A 21,778-nucleotide genomic window follows, 5' to 3' on the forward strand; every position below is an offset into this window, starting at 1 on the left:
TACCGATAGACTTTAGTGCAGTACAAAGTCCCCTTCAATAAATACTGTTCGTCAGACAGTTACAAGTTTGTACACGAAAGAAGCAGGTGAATCAGACTAGACCTTAGTGGGCAGAGGTACCATACATTAAGTTCTTTATTGTTTTGTTTCACTGTGGCCAGTTATTAATCTGAAGATTTAATCTATCGTTTTATTGGGATTATACCTTAGTCTTTACCCAAGTGCTATGTAAACAAGTTGCTGAATGTTTTGCAGCTCATGGAATTGTGCAAAACTTTGTATATGTACACCCTGTGTCCCTCGCAGATGGTGGGGCGACAGCTCTTCCACCAGGGCCTGGGTCTGAGGGACATGACAGCTGGATGGATTGTTGTCAATACAGGTAGCGACAGCAGGCAGCTCAGTGGAGTCTGCGCTCAGGGACCCAGTATCCAGTTGCTGCCACTGAGGACGCGGAGGGGCAGGCCAGGAAAGCCTGGCTGGACATCACGCTGTGGCGTGGAGTCCTGTCCTTAGAACAGAACGTGGCCAATCCCTGGCGTGTCCCTCCGGAGCCCACTGCTTGAATTGGCGTCACCTTCTCATCTCCTTAAGTTGTGTTTTAGGAGCTTCTAGCACCTGACTTTTCCCCGCCTCCTTCCATCACGGCTCCTTGGCAGGCCGACGTGTCACAGATGCCGGGGGTCCCCTGAGCACCAACATTCCCAGGAAGGCCAGGGTCGCCGGGGAGGCCGGGCTCGCCGTGGGCCCCGTCTTGGCCGTCCTTGCCAACGCCAGGCACGCCCTGCGGTCCTGGAGACAGAACAGGAAGGTGAGTGCAGAAGCCATAGGACGGCATCGTGGGATTCCACATGGGACACGGCGGGGCTGGCCTTGCTGCGGATAGCTCTTGACAAAGCACTTATATTCGGCATTAAAAATGTAAATGTTCAGGATACGTGTGGGTCAACTAAGAGAAAATTCTGTTAGAATTAAACCGAAATAGACACTGGATGGCTTTAGTTACATAGAATTTAACCAAATCCACTTAACTGAACTAGGACAGCGTGTTTATTGATGAAACGTTTACATATTGAAGTGGTTATTAAAACAATGCCTAACCTTGCCTCTAAGATGCTTTGCCGAGAGAAAGGAAGCGTTCCTTTAGAAATGAGATGTGTTCGTACCCCAACACTGCCCCGTACAAAATCATGAAGGTTTGGAATTTGGGGAAAGATGCCAAGGAACACAAGCTGCTAAAGACAATATGCTCGTACCTCGGAGTCCCTGGTCTCCGTCAGGCCCATCCAGGCCCACGCCAGTCGAGCCTTTGTCTCCTCGGTCCCCCTGGTTTCCTGTCAGAGGGGTTTGATATAAGTGCGTGTTTAGAACATGAAAAGCTTGTGGTGCGGCGTCATGGCCACAGGGCGCGGGGCGCCCACTTTTCACTGAAGTGGGATGCGTTTGGACGAGGACACAGCACGTGCGCAGGGCTCGTGGGGTCTGACACAGAGCTGGCCGTGTGACCCACTGGGCGGCAGCCACTCTTGTTGGTGTTTTCGTTTTGTTCAGACATACCTCTGCCTGTGAAACAGTTGAGTTTTGTTTGTGTTACTGTTTTGCATGTGGTTTTTGGCCCACGAGTTATGTAAAGGTGCTTTGAAGTGCTCCTGTAATTGTGTTCCTGTCTTCCGCCTGCCGCTGGTTTGGTTGGTCTCTGTAGCCCGTGTCACTCAGAGGTGTGTGTGTCCTGTGGGTCAGCCTGTGCTTTGTGTGACATTGGACGCATACAAGTTATTCTGGAATTAGGTTCCCTAAATGGAACCTTTTGTTGAGACGGTGCCACTCGTCAGCAAACGGCATGTGAGGCAGTCCGTCTGCCCATCACGCTGACAGGACCGACACCCACATTTGTCAGTCTATCTGTCGGTCCTGTTACTTCCACAGCTGACCAGCACCCTGGGGAGCGGCACGAGGCCCTGGGGCAGTCAGTGCTGGCCTGTTGTGTCCCCGGGGGACAGTGGCTTCTGCCTGAGGACCTACAGTGCACATTCTCAGTTAATCCCCATCCTGCTTTCCCGAGGGACTGGGTGCTAGGAGGTGAGACCATCCACCAGCCTCCCGGCAGAGAGGCCACAGGACACAGGTCCCAGAGAGCAGCCGGTGACCCACGCGTCTGTGTGGTGGCCTTCCGCTTAACATTGTCGTGCTGAGAGAACCAGGATAGGCGACTAATGCTATTTTTGAATCTTATTTTCAAAATTCTTAAAGGCATGCAGATCCCTGTATGAAGAAAGCCCCATTTGAAGACAGCACCTCATGTGCACTGAACTAGCACAGACGCCCCAGACTAAGTCTCCCCCAAAACACGGAGCTGTTGGGTGCTTAATCCGGGGCCCATTGTTCTGTTGGGGATGAGATGAACCCGACATGTTTGCCCTTTAGTGTTGCGATTGTTCGACAGAATCTGAGTATCTTAAAAAAAGAAGTGAAATGGGACCAGTGCCGCTGAATACTTCCACCGGCTAAAGTATTTAAATCTAACCTCACGGACGGAGAAAGGCAGAATTCAGTTTCCCTTGGAAACATTTTCCTTAAACTGCCTTTTAGAAACAAAATCATTTGGTCCACAAATTGGAACGAATTGGAATCGTGAGCTTCCAATCTTTGATTTGGGGCCACAAGGCGCCCTGACTGGAGGCAGGCCACCCGAGGTGGTGGACTGTGAGATTTTTGGAAAACGTCATGGTACCTGCAGGTGGAACAAGATGCTTACTGTGCTGGGCTCCGAAAGAGCCCCGAAAGCACGGAGCGCCCAGCTGGCCTCTTCCAGAGGCCGCTTCTGGCGGTAGCTCCACCTTTCACCGCATCGTGCAGCCATGTGGACCGAGAGGAAGGGGGAGGGTGGGGTGTCTGCTACGGATTTTCACGAGGCCAGTCAAGGCCAGCGCGCCCACCCTGGCTCACGTCCGGGTGACTTTGGGTCCTACTTTTCCCTGAGTTCCCTTCCCTCCCTCGTCCCCACAGTGGGGACATCTCTGCGTATAGGGGAGCAGGCTTCATGACGGGAATGCCTGGGAGTTCCATCATGTGGCTGAGAGGCTGTGGTGGGGCCGGCGGCACTCACCTCTGGGTCCGGGATCTCCCAGCTCTCCAGTGGGACCACGGTATCCAGGGGGCCCTCGAGCACCGGGGTGACCAGTGGAGCCTGGGGGCCCCGGGGGCCCCGGGGGGCCAGCTGGTCCGGGCCGACCGATGGATCCTGGTGTTAAAGGTTTCCTCAGGTGAGCAGCTAACTGTGCAATTTGTTCTTTTGGGAAACAAAGACGCCAGCAGTCACTCAAAGAGGATTATCAAAGGATTTCATGTGAAGCATCACGTATATACTGCGTTTCAGAGGAAGTTTGGTTTGTCGACTGAGGCTGGCTTGAACTGCTCTGGGCTGCTTGGTAAATGTGCTCAGATTCCCTCCACCGCCAACGAGGGAAACCTCATGTGCACTGAACTAGCGCAGAAAGGGGACTCGTGTTTTGGGATCTCCTTAAAAACCCTGGGAATCAGTGTGGCCACAAGACGTCCACTTGGTCTATCAAAGCCGAAAGGGCCCAATTCTTTGTCCCTTGTCACTTTCATTCAGTGGGTACTTGGAACACAGCCCGTGTGCCAGGCACTGTTAGACCCTGTGGAAGGGCCTCTTCCAGCTCAGACACCAACCCCCAGGGACCACAGGGCAGGCCCTGCGGGAAGCGAGCACTTACCGCTGACCATCCCCCCACACAGCTCTCTGATGTGCTGCTCAGTGGCTTCTTTCCCCTGAAATTTACCCCCAAAGTCGGTTAGCGTGCTTGGGGTCACCCTGGCACCCCCACTGTCATGCTGATGTGCACTGGCCTGCCGCAGGCAGCGTCTACATACCGGGATCCCGGGTTTCCCTGTGATGCCAGGCATGCCTTGTATACCCTGCAAGCCCACGGGCCCAGGGGGTCCCGGGACGCCCTCCACGCCACTGGTGCCGTTGGGACCCTGGATGCCTTTCGGGCCCAGCTCCCCACGACTGCCAGACTGCAGGGAGAGAGCGGGGTGAGGGTGGGTGGGAGGCTGGTCGCGTCCTGCAGCTGCCACCCCACACGCTGCCTCACGGCCGGCAACGGCCTGAGCACTTAGGACCTGCAGGCCGGCCTGGTGGCCCAGCGGTGGCCACCAGGGATACCAGTGGGCTCCTTCAGAGATGGTCATTGGACCTCTGCCCGCCACTCACCTCTCCTTTAGGTCCAACAGGGCCGCTGGGACCCTGCAAAAGAGAAGTGCATTTTCATGACACGTGTTGTTAGGTGGGTGGGAAATAGTTGCTATGGAACCAACCTTGTACATTGTTAGTTGGAGATGAAATAAAAAGTCAGGTCATACACGAAACTGCTATTAACTATGACAAAGTGTCACTTTTATTCTTCTAGGTAGTTTTTATATCACTGAGCCTGTTATGTCTACTGATGTTTTTGAACTTATTTTCCCTAAAGGTTTTTTACTAGCTGTGTGGTACTTTTTCACATACGTGCTTATTCATTTCCACTGTTTTTACTGTCACCCATACTGTTCAGGGCTCTGTGCCTCAAGCTCCTCTTCTCCAGCTGTGTCCTCAGGGACATGGTTCTAACCAGAAAGCAGATGGGCCAGGATCGACTCGTCTGTGTGGCTGTCTGGGTGACAGCCTGGACACACGCTCTGCTCAGGCCCAAGAGGCGACCGCCCCGTCGAGGTCTCAGTGAGGCTCCAGGAGGGAGCTTTTCAGCTCACACAGCCTGACCACAGTGGAAGGTTTCCCGGCTGGAAGCCGTGGCCCGGCTATGGGATTAACAGGTGTGGATTCCCAGGATCCTTTTTGTCAAGGTTGTATGGGAATTCGCCACAATTAACACACATGCGCACTCACACGCACACACTCACACTCACACACACCCCCGGGACTGTCTGGGCTGGAGACATAAAAAGTTTGCCTCGGCTACAAGGTCTGCCAGAGCCTTCCATCTGCCCCAGACACGAAGAAAGGCCGACAGAACTGGCCACTCGGGAGCCAGGAAGACCCTCCCCCTAAACTGCACAATTGCTCCAGTTCAGTTGCCTCCAAGAGAAACGTGAATCTCTCCAACTCAATCAAGGGTTTTGTTTTAGACTTAACCTGCGTCTTAGGTCTGCAGAAGCGGTTTTTCTTGAGTTAATCTTAGTTGTGACTAATTCATGCCAAAGGCCACAGATGGAGTGACTTTGCGGGAGGAGAAGACAGCACCCCATAGCCCGGCCTGCGTCCACTCCCCCCACAGGACAGCGCAGGCCCCGCCCTTCCACCTAAGGGTGCTGACCTTCTCCACAGGTGGGTCCCCACACTGGCCAGTCCGTTCCGCATTGTCAATGACAGTGAGGACGACATACCCACACTTACCAGTTCACCTTTATCCCCAGGAAGGCCATCAGAACCCGCGATACCCTGAAAACAAAACACCCCAGAGTTAAAAGACCTGTTCACCCCTGAGGCTGCCCCCAAACCTTGGGGGAGCTGGGGCCCGAGAGCCAGGCCCCAGCCGTCAGCAGTGGTGACATGATGAGGCTTTTCTTCCAAGAAGACCCTCAAGTGGGTTTACATCGTCCTGGGTCCTCAACCAGCATAAAAGGCCTGTGCTGCCTAGAGGTCAGAGGCAAGAGTCGCAGGGACACAGGCCCCGCCCACCTCAGCCTCCAGAGAGAAAAGTGAGACTCCATCCCTTCCCATGGTCACTCTCCCAAAATGTCCGCAGGGAGCACGCCCACCCTTGGGAGGGTCCCACAGGAGCTATCCCGGCCAGAGGTAGCTACTGTTCCCCAAGAGCCAGTGGCGATGACATGGGGCTGGCTGCCCTGTCCCAAGTCCCGGCTGTGGGGCTGAGTGACCAGAGCTGTTGTCACTGCTGGGAGGGAGGGAAGGAGGAAGGGAGCGAGCGAGTGATGAGAGATGAGAAATGAGGTGACAGCCCAGCAAGCGGGACAGCCCCACACTTGGCCTGGCAACCAGCCCACTCACCGGCTCTCCCTTAGGCCCTGTGGCTCCTCCCTGGCCCTGCGTGGAGGGAAGGGTCAGCATTAGAAGGGTTTCTGGAACCCCGAAGCTGCATGCTGCCCCCAGCCACTCAGCTCCCAACCCCTCCGTGCGTGTCCTGTGGCACTGCGCACGTCACCAGGCTGTTTAACAGGCGTCTCTAAATTTGCTCTTGTTTCTAATACCAGGAACTGGGGAGACCTTCGCATACGTGATCCTAGGACAATTCCACAGGTGGGGTTGCTGAATTGAGCCAGAAGCTCCTGTTTGTCATCATCCCACAGGCATGAGATTAAGGACCTGTCGGGGATTGCTGGGCTCACCCCTTAAGACATTAAAATACAAATGTCGTTTGCTCCAGTAGCAGCATGCGTGAGAACCTGCGCAAAGGGCACAGTGTGACACTGCCTGTGACTGGAGCTGCAGGCGAGGGCACGGGAAGTTCAGTGACCACCCCGTCACCCCAGGGACAATGGCCTCTCTCTCCATCCTCTCGGAGACCCTGGCGTTGGCATGTCCTGACCAACCCCTCAATTTCCCGCCTGGAAACCAATGAAGGGCCCACTGTCCTGCCACAGGCCAGTGTCTTCCACGGTCACCTCCCTGGGCCAGGAAGAAGGGGCGTCTGGAATGCCCGCTCCAGGGCCGCCCCGCCTGCGGGATGTCTGTGGCCTTGGCAGGACCACCCATCATGTGTGCACATCTGAAGAGGGTCTCTGTCGCTGCCCGGCAGAGCAGGGCGGGGCGGGCGCAGGCAGCCAAGGAAGGCTCTCAGCGTCCCCAAGTACCTGGTGTGGCACAGCTGGAGGCCCCTGGGCGCCTGGTCACCTGCTAACCATCACCCAGCCTGGGGCCCTCTGCGCCCTGACTGTCACAGGACGACAGGGACCCCCACAGCGAACCCAACAGCTCTCACAAGACCACTAGGAAAGTCTCGAAAAGTTAGACATCGTGACAGTTACAGAAGTTGAGAGCAATGGTTTCTACCCTTATTTTAAAGCAACGTGACCCTATGCCCAGAAACCCAATAGCTAAAGCCGCTGCCTCTCTCCTCGGCCCACGGGCCCCAGCAGAGCCAGGAGCCCAGCAGCTGGGCACCAACTCTGTGGGGCCTCTGTCTGTGTGTCCCATGGGGCTGCAGACGGGCGGGCGCAGGGGCAGGAACCTGCTGGGACAGCCACTTACCCGGTTGCCCATGACGCCTCGGAGACCTTGGGGGCCTGGCAGGCCAGGCTCCCCTATGCTGCCTTTCCGGCCCTGCGGACAGGAGCAGCTGGTCAGCGCCCACCACGGAGCACAGCAGGGACCCCTCCCCCACGCGGCTCACTGGGTGCAAACCCACCTGGAAGCCTCGGACGCCTGGGGCCCCGGGAGGGCCTTGCGGGCCCAGAGCCCCCTGAAAGTTAGAAGGAAAGTTTGAGTCCAGCTCTGCCAACGCCAGGGGCAGGTGGACATAGGAGCTGGCCCAGACGGAGGTGGGAGGGTGTCCTAGGGGGTAGTGGGGTGGTCCCAAAGGTCAGGTCTGGTACACCCTGAGACCTCATGCATTGGCCAGACTAGGTGGCAGGAACCAATGCCCAGGGCCTCTAGCCACTGTGGCTGGCTTTGTCATTATCTCCATCTGTGGGGACCCCGGCTTGGGGAGCTTCCGTAGTGCCTCCCGGGGCCCAGGGCTGGGCCACTCCCTCCGCCAGGGGCCGTGGCTTTGTTCCCTGAGCACAAACATCTCCAGGGCAGGACAACTCAGGCCCGGTCCTCACTACCTCCTAGATTTCACGGGCTCAGCCCACTGCTGCGTCCAAAACACCACCCCAGCCCACACAGAAACTGGGTCACATGGTGGTGGCGCCAGGCCAGTACCCGCCCCACATGTGTCCCCCACTCACCGCTGAGCCCCTCTGGCCAGCCTCGCCACGCTCCCCGGGCATGCCAACATCTCCCTATACACAGGGTAAGGGAGAGAGGGAGGGTGTCAGCAGGTTCTGTGCACTCGGGTAGTGGGGGTAAGGGCTGTGGATACTTACGGGGACACCTGGCTCTCCTGAGGGGCCAGCTTCGCCCAGCTCTCCAGCTCTGCCCTGCACAGAAGGGAGTGCCCTGAGTGCCCGCCCATCTAGGACCTGGCGCTGGTCTCCCCTTCCCCATGGGAAAGAAGCCACCTACCAGTTCTCCCTTCTCGCCCTTGGACCCTGCTCGTCCTGGGAGACCCTGCAGGACAGAGGTCACGGGTCAGAGCACGTGAAAGGGCCAGGGGCTCCGACAGCTTCCCTAGCCTCGATGCACAGGGTCCCACTCAAGGACCCCAGGACACGACCCTGCCCTGGCTCAGTCCCGGGGACGACCGCGGGATGCCCCATGCACTCACCGGTGGTCCATTGGGTCCCTTCTCTCCTGGGGCACCATTGCGACCAGCCTCTCCCTGCAGGAGATTCAGGGTGATAGGGTTTGAGGCCCGAGAGGCTGAACTCCCCACGGACCCTCTCTCCTGCAGGCTACCAGCCGTGTACAAACCTTCTCGCCGTCGAGTCCTGGCACACCGTCCATGCCGTCCTTGCCCGGCATGCCCTGGGGACAGGGGGCTGTGTGAGGCCCAGAGGGCAACGTGACCCCACTCCCCTTCCCAGTCCTGTCACCCTCTAGGCCACCCGCTCTGAGCAGCTCCCTTCCCCTCACTGCTCGGTGCCTCCAGAGTCAGCAGAGGCTGAACTGGTCTCACAGCTCAGTAACCACAGGGTAACCTGTGATGCCCTCGGACCACACAGGTGAGATGTGGGCAGGTGAGGTGGTGCAGGCAGGTGAGGGGGCGCAGGCAGGTGAGGGGGCACAGGCAGGTGAGGGGGCGCAGGCAGGTGAGGGGGCACGGGCAGGTGAGATGTGGGCAGGTGAGGGGGTGCAGGTAGGTGAGGGGGCGCAGGCAGGTGAGGGGGTGCAGGTGAGGGGGCACAGGCAGGTGAGGGGGCGCAGGCAGGTGAGGGGGTGCAGGTGAGATGTGGGCAGGTGAGGGGGCGCAGGCAGGTGAGGGGGCGCAGGCAGGTGAGATGTGGGCAGGTGAGGGGGCGCAGGCAGGTGAGGGGGTGCAGGTGATGGGGCACAGGCAGGTGATGGGGTGCAGGTGAGATGTGGGCAGGTGATGGGGCGCAGGCAGGTGAGGGGGTGCAGGTGAGATGTGGGCAGGTGAGGGGGCGCAGGCAGGTGAGGGGGCGCAGGCAGGTGAGATGTGGGCAGGTGAGGGGGCACGGGCAGGTGAGGGGACATGGGCACAGGGATTGCCCTGTGGGACCACGCATGGCCCCCCACCTCTGCCCAGATTGCTCCCCATGGGAGTTCCGTTTTACAGGAACGGAAGCTGATGCTTGGCAACCAGGATTTGGGCACAGGCTCATCTAACCCCACACTCAAAGCTAATTTGGAACTGAGGACACTGCTGAGTCCCGGGGGGGGCAGGATAGCAGAGCCTCCCCTCTTCCCTGCCCTCAGCCCTGCCTCCCCACTCCCAGGGGAGACCAACACCTGTCCTCTAGGACCAAGGTGGGAGGGGTCAGAGGGTTGGGGTGAGCCTGGCACACAGCAGGGACAAGGGGGCACAGGGCGGGTGACCCACACCTGTGCCCACCAGTCCTGCCCTCCCCATGGCTCTCGTGCCCCCAGAATACAGGTGAGCTCAACCAAAGACCCTCAGCGTCGCACGGCCGGTTGTGAAAGTGCAAGTGCAGAGGCCGCAGAGGTTACATGAGTGAGGAGCACCAGCTTTGAATCCCAGGACCCTGGGAGGAGAGCAGCTCTCCCGGAGACGCAGGCTGCAGTGGGTCAGCCTCCCCAGCAGCTGCCACCCAGCAGCTGCCCCAGAGACTCACCGGCTCTCCATCCGGCCCAGCCACTCCGGGGACTCCTTTGGGACCAGGTTTGCCCTAAAAGACACGCAAGCCACTGCAGTTGTGATGGTGAGGAATGGTCCAGATGACTTCACTAGCCCGGGCAGGCTCGGGCCAGGGGCTGAGCCTGCCCACACCATGCCCACCCTTCTAGACAGCAGGTGTTGTGCTCAGGTGGCGTGACAGCTGCGTTGGCCAATCCCAACTGCTGGGGACCTTATCTTCAGATCCTGTGGACACTGCAGGACTGCGTGGCCACCACGTGGGCCTCTGGCCACTGGGCTCAGTTCAGGGGAAGGACTGGTTGGTTTGGAGGTGTCCGCAGGCAAATGCCAGTTTGACGACAGTCACTGCAGTTGCTTAGCCACTCTCGGCTTTACCTGTGTTCGCTTGCTGTCATTCCGTGCACAGCTGGGCGACCTTGGACCAAGGTCAGGCATCACCGCCCAGGGCCTCTCCATAGATCCTGTGCATCAGTGGCCAGAGTTTGCCCCCAGGAGTCTGGTCCTACAGCCCCTGCCCGGCTGCTCCAGAGGGGAGCTTGTCAGATCACAAGGAGCCACTGGGGAAATGGGGGCGGAGGCCCCCACTCAGGCTGGGAGCACTGCCTGAGGCCAGGAACGTGCGCCGGGCCCTCCTGGCCAGGTCCCACACGTGTCCAGTGGCTCACCCCCACCCACCCGCAGGAAAGCGCAGCCACTCCACGCCCCCCGCATGTGCAAGCCACTGCAGTTGGGACCGTGTGTCTTCCCATCCCCATAGAGCAGGTTCTTCCAAGGAAGGACCTAGAGAAGCAAGGTTCTCTCACTTACCAGGTCACCCTTGGGGCCACGGAATCCCTCTGGGCCCCTCTCGCCTCTGTCACCCTGAAATGACAAGAGGGGACATGGACAGAGTTAACAACTTAAGAAGGTGGGAGAGCCAGACATGTGTGCTGGCCGGGCTCAGCCCCAGAAGTGGTCAGAGGTGGCAGGGCTGATGCTGCTGAGAGCGGCAAAGCCAGAGGGATGCTAATCACACCTCACTTCATGTCCAGAAAGAGAAAGAACACAAATCTCCCATGAAGGACAGACAGACTCCTTTGGTAAACTCACCCTCCAGGTGTGCCCACAGGTACCTGCCCAGATGTGTCCACAGGTACCTGCGCAGGTGTGCCCACTGGTTCCTGCCCAGGTGTGCCCACTGGTTCCTGCCCAGGTGTGCCCACTGGTCCCTGCCCAGGTGTGCCCACTGGTTCCTGCCCAGGCGTGCCTATGGTATGGCTCAGCGCAGCCCAGTAGGGCTGGGGAAGGCATCTGAGTGAGGACGAGGGAAGGGAACAGAAAGCCTGGGCCAGCGAGGGCCGCCCTCCACCCCCAGACTCACACATACCGCTTTCCCAGGGGGTCCTGGAACGCCAGCAGGCCCTCGGAACCCGATGGGACCCTGTGGAGGAGAGGGGTCCATCTGGGGCTCTCTTCTGAAGCCTGGCCAGTATCCCCAGAGAACCCCGTACCGTCTGGAGAAGCCCAGAGCACCCCCACTCGAGCGCCCCCAGCAGGCCCTTCCCAGTGGTCCCCAAGTCCCCCTCCCACATTTGCCAAGGCCTCCCCTCCTCTCCCCATTCTTGGCCTTGAGCACAGAAGCTTCCAGAGCCCCCAGCTAAGGGACGTACAAGGGAAGGATGGCCCAGAGACAGCTTTGCCAAGTCACACGGCCCATCGAGGGCTGCTGTGAGGACCAGTGCTCACAGGGCCCATCTGACGTCCGAAGGTGACCCCTAGCCATCTGGACTGACCCAGGGCAGGTCACAGCCCCCCAAGGTGTGGGCAGGTAGGGGCGGGCAGACTTACTCGGTCCCCTGGGGGCCCAAGCGGCCCTGGTAGTCCTCGGAGCCCCCGAGGGCCCTGTGGGGAGAGAGCTGGAGATGCAGGGTCTGGGCTCACAGCACCCAGGCCTGCACACCCCTGGGAGCCACTGAGGGGCCCTGAGGGGCCCGGTTCTTCCCTGAAGCCCTTCACCTCACTCAGGTCCTGGAGTGGGCAGGGCCCGTCCCCTGGGATCAGCAGCCTGGCAGAGGCAGGACCCGGCCCGGTTCCCGCTGTGGGAGTTGTGGAGCACCCCCTGCATCCCCGAGCCGTCCAAGGGGCCCCCATCCTGCATCTTCACCCCTGCCCAGCCCCTCCCCCCTCCTACCTGCAGCCCCACAGTGCCTGGGATGCCAGCAGACCCGGGGGGGCCAGGCTCACCCTGCAACGGAGGCAGAGAAAATGGTCGTGAGCAGGGTCGGCCCTGAGCTCTGTCAGCACCTTTCCATGCCCGCCAGTCTCCTGCCCCCACTTCACAGCCGAATCTCCAAGGCCAAGAGGGCACTGGTCCTCCAGAGAGGTCCCCAGTCATTCCCCATGCTTCCTCCTGGGGCTGGGTTCCTCTGCCACCCACATGGCAGTCTGGCCACTCTCACTCTGTCGTAGGGCACCCGGCCTCACCCCCAGCCTGTGGTGAGGATGGAAGGCACACTCCACGGGCAGTGGCTATGGGGGGGAAGGCGGCAGGACTCCTGGGGGAGACTTTGAGCTGAAGCCAACCTCTGGTCATCAGGGGGGCCCGCCGGAGCTGGTTGGGGTGGGGGTTTGCCCAGAGATCAGGGGTCTCTGACCAGCCAAGCCGCTGGGGAGGTGGCGCAGCAGCCACTCAGTAGGGGTGTGTCACCATAGATCCAGCACCTGCTCACTCACTGCCAGTGGCCGGAGTCCTAGCCACACCCCAGTGCCCTCCCTGCAGCTTCCACCGCCTGAGCTGGCAGCCCCGCCAGCCCCGCCGGCACCCACAATACCTTCTCCCCGTCTTTGCCAACTTCTCCTTGATCCCCTTTGTAGCCGGAGGGTCCCTGAAAGCCAGTGGTGGGTGACAAGTCACAGCCTGATCCCCCAAGCAGCCCTGAATGAGGGCCCCAAGGCCCCCCCAGCCGGGTGGGGAGACAGGCTCAGTGGCAGGGGAATGGCTGGGCCGACAGGGCTGGGAGCCTGAAGCCAGCTCTCCCAGCAGCCACACCCGCCTCCAGCAGACGAGCAGGGTTAAAGTGGGGAGGGGACAGAGCAAGAACCCCAGGTGGGGTGGGAGGCCAGACCCCTTTCTGCACCCCCATTGCTCCCTCCCACCTCAGGCCCCATGGGGCCAGGCTGCCTCCTGCAGGGCGTGGAGGTGGGCTCGGGTCTGACTCACCACGCAGCCACCACTCACCTTGAACCCTGGCATTCCTGGGGGCCCAGGGGGACCTGGTGGGCAGATGGCCGGGCACTGTTGGAAAACAGAGTGGTCAGACCCCTCCCAGACGACAGAGGCCCTGAGATGGGCCATTCCGTGAAAGGGACCTGGGGCCCACCGGGCCTCCCGGGGAACCCAGACAGGGCCTCATTCAGTGCGGATTGCAGGGTGTGGTGAGGCTGTGGGAGCCAGACGGCTGCCAGGCTGCCCGGCCGCCCCCTCCCGCCGGCTCCAGTGTCTCAGCCCCAGTGCACAGCCGCTCAAGGCAGCTATTCAGCCAGTGTCTGCCAGCTTCACAAAGCGGCCTTCATCTGGCCCGGCTCCCCACAGTGAACTTCAGGCCGGGCTCTCAGTGCACAAATGTGCTTCAGGAAGAAACGTGTGTCCCTCAGGCACAGACTGGATGCTCCAAATGGGGGGTGGGGTGGGGGGGAGGGCATGAGGATTCTAGATCATTCCATGGCTGATCTGGCACAGAGCCGGTGCCATCAGCCGCTCGCCTGCCCATCAGCGGCCCAGCCGTTGTCCCCATTCTGGATGATCCCTAAACCCCCCTCTGGGACAAGCGTGGGTTGAGCAGAGCGGGCAGGCAGCACCAGCGGGAGCCAGACCAGCCGCTCTTCTTTCAACAATGCGGCCCCTCCGTGGACGGGAGGCCGGATGCCCAGACCAGCTGCACAGAGCAGAGAAACGGGTCCAGGTACCAAGCCATGGCTTTCCTTTCCGCATGAGTGCAAAGCTCAAAGCGAGTCCCAGACTTTAGTCTGGAACCTTCTGCAATGGGGAATATTCTGTCTGCCCTGCCCAGGACAGCCAACCCTGGCCACATGTGGCCGAGAGCATCTGAAGTGTGGCTGAGCCGAGGGGTGCTGGCCTGTTTAATTTGATTTTGCTTAATTTGGATTCCCATGGCTGCACGTGGCCAATGCAGGCTGGGAGAGCACAGGGCAGCTGTGTCACAGCTGGTGGGCCTGCCCTGAGCTTTCCTGTAGGAAGGGAGCCAGCGGCTCTCCAGACAGGAACCCAGGTGGTGGATCAGGCCACAGCTCCTCCCACCACGACAGGCACCCCCAGTCCCCTTCACGAATGGCTGCCGGTGCCCACCTGAAGGTCAGCAGCGCCTTCGGGGAGGACCCCTGGGTGACCCTAGAACACAGAGAAGGCTGACTTTGACACCACCCACCAGCCCTACCCCTCCCGCCCCGCACCCACCCACTGGGAGACCCCCTGGGGACAGCAGCCCTTCATCCCCCACATGGTCTATGCTGGGCACTGCTGCTCCATGAGCAGGGCACATGACAATGACAAAAACCACCAGGCCTGAGCCCTGACTATCCGTGGGTCACTGCTTCAGCCCTGGACTCAGCCAGCTGTGTTTGGGGAGTGGCCAGGAGCCCATGTGGGCATGGCCCCCAGCATGGGGGCTCACCCAACTTGCAGCCCCCTGCCCAATACTTACAGGGGGTCCAGGGGGTCCTGGGGGGCCGGGCAGGCCGGGGAGTCCAGAGGGTCCCTGGGGGAGTGGGTTATGACTTAGATGGAGCAGAACCAGCCCCCAGCTGACGTAAGGTGACCAGCTACTTCCAGAGAGAAGCCTCACTCCATTGTGCCCTGATGGGGTCACTCCCAGCTCCACCCACCTCCCCCAGCCTGGCCCGTGCTCATGGCCTCTGTGGTCATGAGGTTTGGTCTGTCTGTCCCTCTCCCTGGATGTCAGCCAGGGCTTCCCTCAAAGCCCACCAAGAAAGGAAAGGGGGAGGGGAAGAGGGGATGGGGAGAGACTGGGAGGAGAGAAGGTGAAGCATCTCCTGCAGGTGAATTCAGGACTCCTGGCAGGCAGGGTGCCTGCTCCCAGCTGTGGGTGGAAAGTCTGCGGCAGCTACTCACCGGGGGGCCCCGGAGGCCGAATCCACCTGGGAGCCCACTCACTCCTGGCTCTCCCTGGGGGTAAAGAAGTGAGAGATGGGGTCTGCACCCAAGGAGCTGCCCCAGACCCCTGGACCCCCACGCAGGGCCGGCTTGCCCTCTCCAAAGTGGCAGAGACTCCAGGTAGGGGGTCAGGTCTCTGTCCTCCCCAGAAGCCCCGCCCCCAGCCATGGTTGGGACCTAGCAGCCAGGTTGGCCCTGGGTGTGGTGGGAACATGAGGGCTGTCGGTACTCACAGGGGGTCCAGGGAGGCCTTTGCCCTGCAAAGTCAAGCGTGGGTTAGAGCCTGCTTGGGACAGGATGGGGGTGCCCACCAGCCCTCCCCTTCCTTAGTTGGTCAGGTGGGTGTACGGAAGAGCACCCCAGGGTACGAGCGTCTGCTGCAGGAGAGCCACCCCCAGAGAGACCCAGGTCGCAGGAGAGGCTGCACAGGGCTGGTAGCCTCTTGGGGCTCCCGCAGGACCCCACCCTGGGCAGACGCTTTGGCACCTCAAACTTCCACCAGGAGAGATGGCACTCACCCCCAGCCCAGGTGGCCCCGCGGGTCCCAGGCTTCCCTGCAGGAGGAAAGTAAGTGTCAGGGGTAGGCTGGGCCAAGGTACCCACCTCTGTTGGCAAACCCATTCCCCTCCCTCCCCAGTCCATCCTACAGTTCTTCCGAGGAAGGGCCCATTTTACAGCAGCCCGAGGCCCCAGGAGTGGGGGGAGCCTCTGATGCCCCAGTGGCCTGAAACCAGTCCTTTGCAGCCCAACACGGCAGGATTAGCCAGAGGCCGCTGGAAATAGACCGGAAAGAAGGGCTGTGCAGCCCGGGTGGGCCACCAGGAAGGCAGGCACCACCTGAACCGCACAGAATGCTCCAGCCACATCTGCCCAAGGCTTCCTGAAGAAAGCTGGGGCTCGTCTACTCCCGCCCTCCCCTACCCGGGGCACCCAGGACCCACTGGCCGCAGCAGCCACTCCCTTCCCTCTGAGTCCGAGCACTCCTACAGCTGTGTGCTTGTATCCCCACGGCCTCCGCCCTCTGCACCCTAGGGAGGCGCTGGTCAGTCAGGAAGTGGGTTTCAGTGGACGATGGTCAGTCTCAGGGCACCGTCTAGGTGACCGGGGGCCTCAGGAGTGGGCACAGACAGAGGAGTGAGTGGTGGCTTCCCAGGGGAGGATGGGGGCCTGTGGGGCCTGTCACCCCTCAACCAAACCAACCTCCCCAACATGGCTGATGCCAGGACAACTCTGACCAGGGTGGGTGTGGGACGGCGGGCACCACGGGGGATGGCCACTTGCTACCCTGTGCCCACCTGTCCTGCTCCCTCCACCCCCCTGCAGGGTGGAGCCCAACCTTTCCAGTCATGGCAGCTGCCCTCCGAGCTGCCAGCCCCGCAGCCCTGTGCATGGAGGGTGCATGGCCTGGCCACCCTGGCTCCGTCCTTGCCCCTGAACTGCAGCTGCTCCAAGCGCTACAGGCACTTACCCGTTCTCCAGGGGCGCCCTTGGGCCCAGGAGGTCCATCCCTCCCGGTCAGACCCTAGGGAGGGGGCAAAGGAGGGCTTGAGTGTCACATGGAAAGGAACTGCCTCACCCCCACCCCCGTGTGTAGCAGGAGAACAAGCCATGGGTCCTGGGCCCTTCCCTAACTAGACCGAGTCCCGAGAGGCCAAGAAGACCCTTGGGCCTGGTACCTTCCTCTCCTGGCCCGTCCACTGCCTACCTGCCGTGATGAGAGGCTCTGGGGGGACGTGGGGGCCAGTGGGAAGCCAGCGCCTGTAGCTCGTGCTGGATTGGTGAGCCCAGCAGGCAGGAGAGTCCACTTCTCAGACCCCCTCCTCACCCCTCCAGCGATTCTGGGGCCTGGCCTGCGGCTTAGCGGGTTCTGGGTAGTAGACCTTTGTTCCCAGGTAAGTGAGAGCTGGTGGGACTTTCACCTCTTCAGTGGGCTGGCTCTGTCCTCTGCCGCCTGCCCACCCGCCTTGGCCAGACTAAGGACCCTGGCTCTGGGATAAAGGCCAAGGGACCCCCGCTGGGGACATCAGACTGGCTTTCCTGCTTGAGAAGGCCCAGCTGGAGAGCAGCTATTAACCATGACTCCTGGTACTGGGGAAGAACCCCTCCAGGCCTGGAGGGGAGTGGGGGCTCACGGGATGGGGCAGGGAGGGGCCATGGGGAGGCGAGGGCATACTCACGTCCACGCCAGGCAGTCCCGGCAGCCCGGCTTCTCCTGGTTTCCCTGGCTTTCCTGTAGCCCCTTTTGGTCCCTGTGGTGGGCAGAGGCGTGAGGAAAGGGCCAGCTGGGAGTGCTGGCTTTCACCAAAAAGAAAAGTGTTTTCCAGGCAGGGGCACGGCCCAGAAATCCAAGATGGCCCCTCTCCACCGAGGCCCAGCCCCGCCTGCAGTCCTGCAGACCCGCCACAGCTGGGGTAGCGCACCTGCCCACCCTTCGCTCACCCCAGGAGGGCTGCCCTCTCCAGCTGCCCCCTTACTTAGTCATATCTGTAGGACATTCCCCTGGACACTTCGGCCTGCCCAATAAGGGCCACAGCTCCTTCTGTGGGACCTTCAGTGAGCCCTGGGCCTGAGCAGCTCTGTGAGGTCTTATTTGTCAGACCCCTGACCAGCTACACTGCAGGGCTGTACTGACTGCCAGCCCCCACTCTCCATGCCTGCCTGGGCACTGGGCCAAAGAAAGCTTCAAAGCCAGAGCCTGGCCAGGGACACGGGAATCCCACACACTCCCTCCCACCCCCTTCCTGGCTTAGCCTCTGCTCTGAGCCCTCTGAGGCCTCCCCTTAGGTGACCCAGGCCCAGTGTGGTGGGAGGGGTGTCAATGCCCCCTCTGTTCTAGACTCATCCTCCTCTTCAGATTGGATTGGAAAGGGCCATCCCTCCCCCACCACAGCCAGGTCACTCACCGGGGGCCCAGGCAGACCTGGAGGACCAGCTTCTCCCTGCAGAGGAGAACACACCCATATGTGACCAAGGTCCCTTGAAAACCTTGCCCTAGGGGAGTAGAGCTGGGCCCAAGAGCCCCTCACCCACTCGTCCACACCTAGAGGCACCTTCCCTCTAGGACCAGGCACAAAGGCAGGCACTGGGGAGAAGGGTGAGCTGGACAGACGGACTCAGCCACTGCACGGCCCACACAGTTTTGGGGACCACTTTGTGGGCTGGGGACAGGACCCCCAGAAATGCAGGGAATGTGTCATGAAGCCCTACCTCTTCAGAAAGTGGGCTACAAACAACTGCGAGGCGTCCAGCCTCCACCTGGCCAGAGCGGGTAGCACCCAGACACTAGAGGCCCAGGAAGGCAGCCCAGGGCTCACGCCCATGACCACTGGGCCTGAAACACTTTATCTGAGGCTTCTAGGCCAGGTCTTAGGTGGAAGCATCCCAGAAGGAAGATTGGCTTGGCCTGGGAGCCCTGGCGCCAGGTGTGTAAGCCCAGTGGGAGGGGTGTGGGGAGGCTGGGCCCCGCAGGGATCAGGGTTCAGAGGAAGGCTCAGGGTCATAGGGTCAGGCAGGGCCTTGGGGATTCAGAGGGAGGCTGAGGACTGACCAAGGGGGCTCCACCTGGGGATTGAATGGGTGAGGAGAGGCCCTGGAGGGGCCCCTGCCTTTCATGGGATGGCTGGATGGTGGGAGACTCACCACAGTCGGCCCTGGGTGGGGGCAGGCTGCAGGATTTCAGCTGCCTTCCCACACTGCTGGCCTGGGGATGCCATCTCTGGGGCAGAGCAGGCCCCCAATCCCCTCCAAGGCAGGCTCCAGCCCCCAGCAGCCCAACAAGACTCACCCAGAGGGTCAGGCCCTGCCCTGCACCCCCAGAATACAAGAAGACAGCCCCTCCAGGGACCCAGAAACACACACCTCAGTGCCCACATTTCCAGTGCAAAGACTGCCATGCAGCCCCCACCATTTGCCATGGAGATGCAATCCCCGAGCGGTGTGCCCCATATAGGGAAGAGGATCATCTCTGTCCCATTTCACATGACATGAGGGGTGCTAGTTTATCACCCCAACTTCACCCAGCCCTGGGAAGTGAAGCTTAGTTTTCTCTCCATAAAGCCTGGGGTTCTGGTGCAGGTGGGGCCCGAGCTAGAGCCCCATAGAACACTCCCCTGCCCTTCCCACACCCCAAACTCACATCAATGCCATCCTTGCCTGGCTTCCCAGGTGACCCTTGGGGGCCAGGGGGGCCTCGAGGTCCCACTTTCTGAAATGGAGAAATGTTATTAGGCAGCTGGGAACTTCCACCCCTCTCCTGCATTGGGGGTCCCCCTGGTTGGCCCTCGGGTCAGCCTGACGGAGAGACCCCTCTTCCCGGGTCTGAAGCAGGACGGGGGTGGGGGGGGCTGTCACATGACCCTGGCCAGTTTCAGAGACCCCCAATATCCGCTGCTTCATTTCTTCAGCCAGGAGAGGCTGTGCCCAGCTCCACAGGGAGCCTCAGGGAACAAAGGCGACATTGTGTGTCTCTCGTGGCAGTGGCTGGACCAGGGCCTGGGGAGGACGCGGCGGCCTCCTGGGCTCATCAAGAAGTCCCGGTGTCCATGGGGGCTCAGCCCGGTGGCAGTGGCAAGGCTACCCCGGCTGTCCAAGTCCCAGGCTTGCTCATGGGCCCAGGGTGTGGTGTGTGGGGTGTGGGGTCGTTCCCTGGTCCCCTGGCTGTGCTGCTCCTCGAGGTCAAACATTGGAGCCCTGAATCCCCCACCCCACCCCACCCCCAGATCCTCCCTTTGCCGGTGGGAGCAGAGCTCGCCTGCGGTGCTCACCTGAGCCTCGGTCACGGTCACGACCAGCAGCTGTCCGAGCAGGAGCAGGGCCAGGGTGGGGGCTCCAGCCATGGCTGCACTCTCGCTCTGAGTGTCGCTGGTGGCGCGGGGCTGGGGCTCGGGGCTCGGCGGGCGGGGCAGGCGGTGGGCAGGTTGCCAGTTCCCGCCCCGCCGCTGGCTGCGCACAAGCCCCCCATTCAGCAGGGGCCCACCTGGGCAGGCGGGGGCTTCCGCATGGCCCGCCTGTCCCTGCCTAGCCAGCCAGGGGCAAAAAAGCAGCACAGTGGCAATTTTGGCCAGCCTCTGAGTTAAAATTATCCTGGACCAGTGAGTTACACACATACACCTTTTAGCAGGAAAGAAAGACACGCTTTCCTCCCCTTGCTCCTCACCCTGGGTGTGGACACCACACCGAAGGGGTCCCCTGGGGAGCGGGCAGTCCTCCTCTGAGAACCGAGGTGCAGAGGACACCTCCCCCTCCCCAGGCTGACTGGAAACCAGGAAGACCCCCAAGAGGGTGAATGCCCTGTACCAGGGGCCAGAGAGGCCCGCACAGCCCTGGTTCCTGCTATGGGGCCCCGTGAGCACCTCTCACCCCCAGGTCCCTTACCCCAAACTTTATCCTGAGTGGTCTGTCCCCAGCAGCCAGGACTGGCAAAGGCCGGCCTCACCCACACTCCCCGCCCCACCCCAGAGGGCCAAGGGGTGGCCCTGGCAGAGAGGGTCCTGGGGCCTGAGTGCAACTGTGACGGACGAACAGGAGCTGTCAGGCTTGTCAGCCGTCCTGGTTCTGACTGTCCTGGGGCACCTCAAGGTCTCCGGATTTGGGAGACTCTGCATCACCTGGGAGGGCAGGGAGTGCAGGGCTGAGGCAGCACCTGGGGCCTCTCAAACACCTGGGCCACACCCAGGGAGCTGCACCCTTAGGGGTCCCAGTGCGCTGTGCAGGCTACATTTCCGCAGGGGGGTGGGGGAGGGCTCAGGACTTCTGAGATGGCGCGGGTTCTTACAGGAGGGGTGGAGGCGCCGGGGAGGAGCCACAAGAAGCACCCGGCGCCCTTAAGAGCCTCGCTTCACTATTGGTCAGACCAAGGCTGCTCCTACAGGCCCGGCCACACCTCAAATGGGAGGGGGCACTGAATTAAATCCTGAAGGGCCTAGAGAAGCTGGAAGCTCCTGCCCTCCAGCAGTCTGAGCAATCCTAGGACGTCCAGAGACAGCAGGGGCGCTGGGGGCAGCCACCCTACCCATGCCAAGCCCAGGGCTTGGGGAGCAACCCCGGTTCCCCAACCAGCTCTCCCCAGAGCCTCCTGCCTGGCCCCGTGGCTCAGTTCCTGCACCCCTCAGAGGAGGCCCTGCCCATTGCTAGGTCCCCACTGCTGGGCACAGACCCCCCCACCCCAACCCAGGGCAACTCCAATGGGGTTTCCTTCTCGCTTCCAGCTTCTCCACTGAGCTTGAGCCCCAAAATGTTCCGAACTGCTGAAGACACTCAGGGTTTGACCATTACAACCCGTCTTAACGACACCCACCTCAGTGCGAGGTTCCTTCATGATGGAAACTCAAAGGACAGTGTGGGTGTTAACTCAGGGTCTCTCCCTCCCAAACGACTTCCGGTTTGTCTGCCACCCCCCAACAGACCAGGAGTGAGCTTTGCACGGAAAGGAACCCAGGCCACGTTGTTACCGTGCTTCCCGGAAAATAAGACACATTAGAGCTGATTGTCCGGCTAGGTCTTACTTTCTGGGAAACAAGGCAGCTCTCAGAATCCACTCTGCTCCCAGCTCCTCCTCCGGAAGCTGTGACCTCATCACTTCACTTGTGCAAAGTCCCCTCTGCCAGGGTCAGGAAGCCAGGCCCATTGGCTGGAAGCACACTGTGCCCAGCCCATGTTGGACCTGCCCAGGGGTCCTGGGGAAGGT

The 21,778-nt window shown here is 61.0% G+C and overlaps 1 protein-coding gene across 1 annotated transcript; it reads right to left on the minus strand.

The window, feature by feature from the left end:
• Nucleotides 1–81: 81 nt before the first annotated feature.
• Nucleotides 82–20,987, minus strand: COL9A3 (collagen type IX alpha 3 chain). Its single transcript, XM_081033203.1, has 32 exons — nt 19,857–20,987; nt 19,229–19,297; nt 17,997–18,032; nt 17,271–17,342; nt 16,562–16,615; nt 15,612–15,647; nt 15,327–15,350; nt 15,052–15,105; nt 14,624–14,677; nt 14,269–14,310; nt 13,141–13,197; nt 12,734–12,787; nt 12,094–12,147; nt 11,751–11,804; nt 11,290–11,343; nt 10,731–10,784; nt 9,901–9,954; nt 8,558–8,611; nt 8,412–8,465; nt 8,210–8,254; nt 8,071–8,124; nt 7,933–7,986; nt 7,389–7,442; nt 7,232–7,303; nt 6,032–6,067; nt 5,417–5,461; nt 4,238–4,270; nt 3,895–4,041; nt 3,738–3,792; nt 3,107–3,289; nt 1,257–1,334; nt 82–792 (listed from the first exon to the last, which is right to left on the minus strand). Exons 1-32 carry the CDS (start codon nt 20,196–20,198, stop codon nt 602–604), a joined length of 2,319 nt encoding a protein of 772 aa, XP_080889329.1. The 5' UTR covers nt 20,199–20,987; the 3' UTR covers nt 82–601.
• Between the last annotated feature and the right edge of the window lie 791 nt (nt 20,988–21,778).

The sequence above is a fragment of the Rhinolophus hipposideros genome (assembly GCF_964194185.1).
Source record: "Rhinolophus hipposideros genome assembly, chromosome: 22".
NCBI classification, from domain to species: domain Eukaryota; kingdom Metazoa; phylum Chordata; class Mammalia; order Chiroptera; family Rhinolophidae; genus Rhinolophus; species Rhinolophus hipposideros.

Bases quoted from the DNA above. Each gene is read 5' to 3' on its own strand.
- COL9A3 (XM_081033203.1), bottom strand. From the start codon at position 20,198: ATGTGTGTAACTCACTGGTCCAGGATAATTTTAACTCAGAGGCTGGCC. The intron at 15,106-15,326 runs GTGAGTACCGAC...CTTTACCCCCAG, and splicing joins AAGGCCTCCCTGGACCCCCT to GGAGAGCCAGGAGTGAGTGG. The intron at 7,987-8,070 runs GTAAGTATCCAC...CCCTGTGTATAG, and splicing joins CAGGAGAGCCAGGTGTCCCC to GGAGATGTTGGCATGCCCGG.